The 2855-nt window shown below is 49.1% G+C and overlaps 1 protein-coding gene across 1 annotated transcript; it reads left to right on the plus strand.

Moving 5' to 3' along the window:
- Positions 1 to 1067: 1067 nt before the first annotated feature.
- On the plus strand, positions 1068 to 2855 carry LOC135503699 (lens fiber major intrinsic protein-like). Its single transcript, XM_064921847.1, has 4 exons — positions 1068 to 1427; positions 2036 to 2200; positions 2383 to 2463; positions 2670 to 2855. The coding sequence occupies exons 1-4, from the start codon at positions 1068 to 1070 to the stop codon at positions 2853 to 2855; spliced, it is 792 nt and encodes a 263-aa protein (XP_064777919.1).

Below are 2855 nucleotides of genomic sequence, written 5' to 3' on the forward strand. Positions count from 1 at the left end.
TGCGGCGTACATGCTCGATGCTAAGACAACGGTTTCACAAGGTCAGGCATTTCAGTCTACATGTTAATTCCGCACACTGTTGGCATTAGGCTCTTCCATCTGCCCCCCCCATGGATCACTGTATTATCTGTGTGTGTGTGTGTCCGTTCTCCGACATCAGCACTACTCCCCATGGTTATCATGGTTATAACATGTCAACAGATGATGTACTGTACCACTATGTCAACTAGACAAACTCCCCTATCACTTCTGTGGGGTTGATGTCCATAACTAGTTCTTATACTCACCCAGTCACTTGCTCTCTCTTGATTCCCTCCCCCCTCATGTCGCTCTCACTCTCACTATTTTTTCTTCCTCTCTCACTCTCTCACCCCCTCCCTTCTCTCCTCACAATCACCCTCTCCCCTGATACTCCCCCTCTCTTCCCGCTCTGTCTATTGTGGGGGGCGACAGCGGGGTTAAGTTTGTTTGATTTCGGGCCGTCCTGTATGTCCGCCCCCACCCCTGGCCCAGAGGGGGGGATTATGGCGTCACTCGGGGCCCCTGGGGGGGTGTTATAAAGCCCCCGGCGGGCCCTCTCCCCTCCGTCAGAGAGGCTAAAACGTCCACAGGACACTCCGTCTATCCCTGTCTCTATTCTAGAACCACTCCTCTAGCATCAATGCACACCTCTTGACAACTATTCTGAGACACACACTCCCCCCACACACACACACCCCTATGTCTCTACGACAGGCGGCTAGTGGAGGCAAGCAAAGCTGAGTTGATGTTCGACTGCCTGCGCGCCAACTCCAGATCGCTCGTAGATTAGAAACAGATCTGTCGGTGGATTCCTCTGTCGACTTTTTAAACTGTTTGTCTTCCAACTGATTGGCTCAGTGAGACAACGTTGAGGTCAGCCCAGCTAGCTGACTGCCAAAGGGAAATCACTTTTTTTTTTTTGTATCTGAAACAGTGCAAAAAGATCACTTAGACTTTTAAAAGGTACAAGCTTTTTCCAGATTCATCCCAACAACTTTTTCCCAAGAACATTTTCCGTTCTGAGGAGCGTCCAGTGAACGGCCAGCATGTGGGAGTTCCGGTCCATGGCGTTTTGGCGGGCGGTCTTCGCTGAGTTCTTCGGTACCATGTTCTTTGTGTTTTTCGGCATCGGCGCTGCGCTGCGCTGGACCACTGGGCCTCACCACATCCTGCACGTAGCTCTGTGCTTCGGCTTGGCGGCTGCCACCATCATCCAGTCCATTGGCCACATCAGCGGCGGCCACATTAACCCGGCCGTCACCTTCGCCTATCTGGTAGGCTCCCAGATGTCCCTGTTCCGCGCTTTTTTCTACTGGGTTGCCCAATTTCTGGGGGCCGTGGCCGGGGCCGCCGTGCTCTATGGGGTCACCCCAAAAAACATGAGGGGCAACATGGCTCTCAACATGGTAAGACACCACTCACCCACATCTCAAAAAGCACTGGGCCTATTCCCTTTATTCCCTTCATGGTGCACTGCAAAATACCTGCACTATATAGGGAATAGGGTGCCATTTTGGACCCTTGTCAGCTCAAATAAGCAAAAAAATATTATATATATATATATATCTTAACAACAGTCAACAATGTTGATATGGTTTGATAATTGTTTGGTTTCGGTTCGGTAGGCTTCTTGAATGTAATTAGGGATTTAGAAAGGGTAGAGATGAACAGGGATTAGGGAATCATCACGGAAGCTTCTGGTAACTACAATTGCTACTGTACAATGAGCACAATCCAAGCCATCAGTGTTATGTAAAACTGAGGCTATAGCAGTGAGGCCACTGAAAGCATTGATGAAAAAAAAAGTGTTTTAAACAGTTTGGGTTGATTTGTGTTACATCTTTGATTGAGTCATTCCTGACATGTCCTGTTTACAAACCTAACTTGAAGACCACATCTAATTGCGCAAACAATATACACTTTATTAGAAAGAGGACAGACTTATTTTACAAAATGACTTGTCCACAAAGGACCTCAAGTCTGATGCATATCTTTCTCCTCTGGCCATCTACAGCTGCAGCCTGGCATCAGCCTGGGCATGGGCACCACAGTGGAGGTGTTTCTGACCATGCAGCTGGTGATTTGTATCTTTGCCGTGACGGATGAGAGGAGGAACGGACGCATGGGCTCTGCTGCCCTGTCCATCGGCTTCGCTGTCACAGTCGGACACCTCATGGGGGTGAGCAACACACACAGGCACACACACTCATAAACACACAAACACACACACACACAGATAGGGGAACACACTCGGGATCACCAAAAGGTACTCATAGTGGAATACACACACAAAAAATGGCATTGTGTACAACAGAAACACGTATTTCATTCTGAGCGCCCGGTTGTCCTTCTCTGTTGTAGATGTACTACACTGGTGCTGGAATGAACCCTGCTAGATCTTTCGCCCCTGCTGTGCTCTTCAGGAACTTTGTCAACCACTGGGTGAGAAACGCACAGTCATACACCATAATGCAGCATCTGAAATATTCGTATAATAGATCAAATCATCCACCATGTCAATGGTGGATTCTATGATCTCATGGTATTTAAGAGTATCGTTAATACCAAAACTATATCAGCGACAACAATACAAGTCGCTCGTGCCATATCTTCATGCTAACCTTGTGTGTTGTGTTGTGTTGTGTCAGGTGTACTGGGTGGGTCCCATGATAGGAGGTGCGTTGGGCGCTCTTCTGTACGATTTCATGCTGTTTCCACGCATGCGCGGTCTTTCTGAGCGCCTGGCCACACTGAAGGGCAGCCGACCCCCCGAGACGGAGACCCAGCAGGACGCCCGCGGGGAGCCCATCGAGCTCAAGACACAAGCCCTATAA

This window comes from Oncorhynchus masou, chromosome 18, assembly GCF_036934945.1.
Source record: "Oncorhynchus masou masou isolate Uvic2021 chromosome 18, UVic_Omas_1.1, whole genome shotgun sequence".
In the NCBI taxonomy this organism is placed as follows: domain Eukaryota; kingdom Metazoa; phylum Chordata; class Actinopteri; order Salmoniformes; family Salmonidae; genus Oncorhynchus; species Oncorhynchus masou.

What these genes read in the sequence shown, in the direction of transcription:
- LOC135503699 (XM_064921847.1), top strand. Translation starts at nt 1,068, where the DNA reads ATGTGGGAGTTCCGGTCCATGGCGTTTTGGCGGGCGGTCTTCGCTGAG. An exon ending in CAGTCGGACACCTCATGGGG is followed by an intron (nt 2,201 to 2,382) that starts GTGAGCAACACA and finishes TCTCTGTTGTAG; the next exon opens with ATGTACTACACTGGTGCTGG. An exon ending in GGAACTTTGTCAACCACTGG is followed by an intron (nt 2,464 to 2,669) that starts GTGAGAAACGCA and finishes GTGTTGTGTCAG; the next exon opens with GTGTACTGGGTGGGTCCCAT.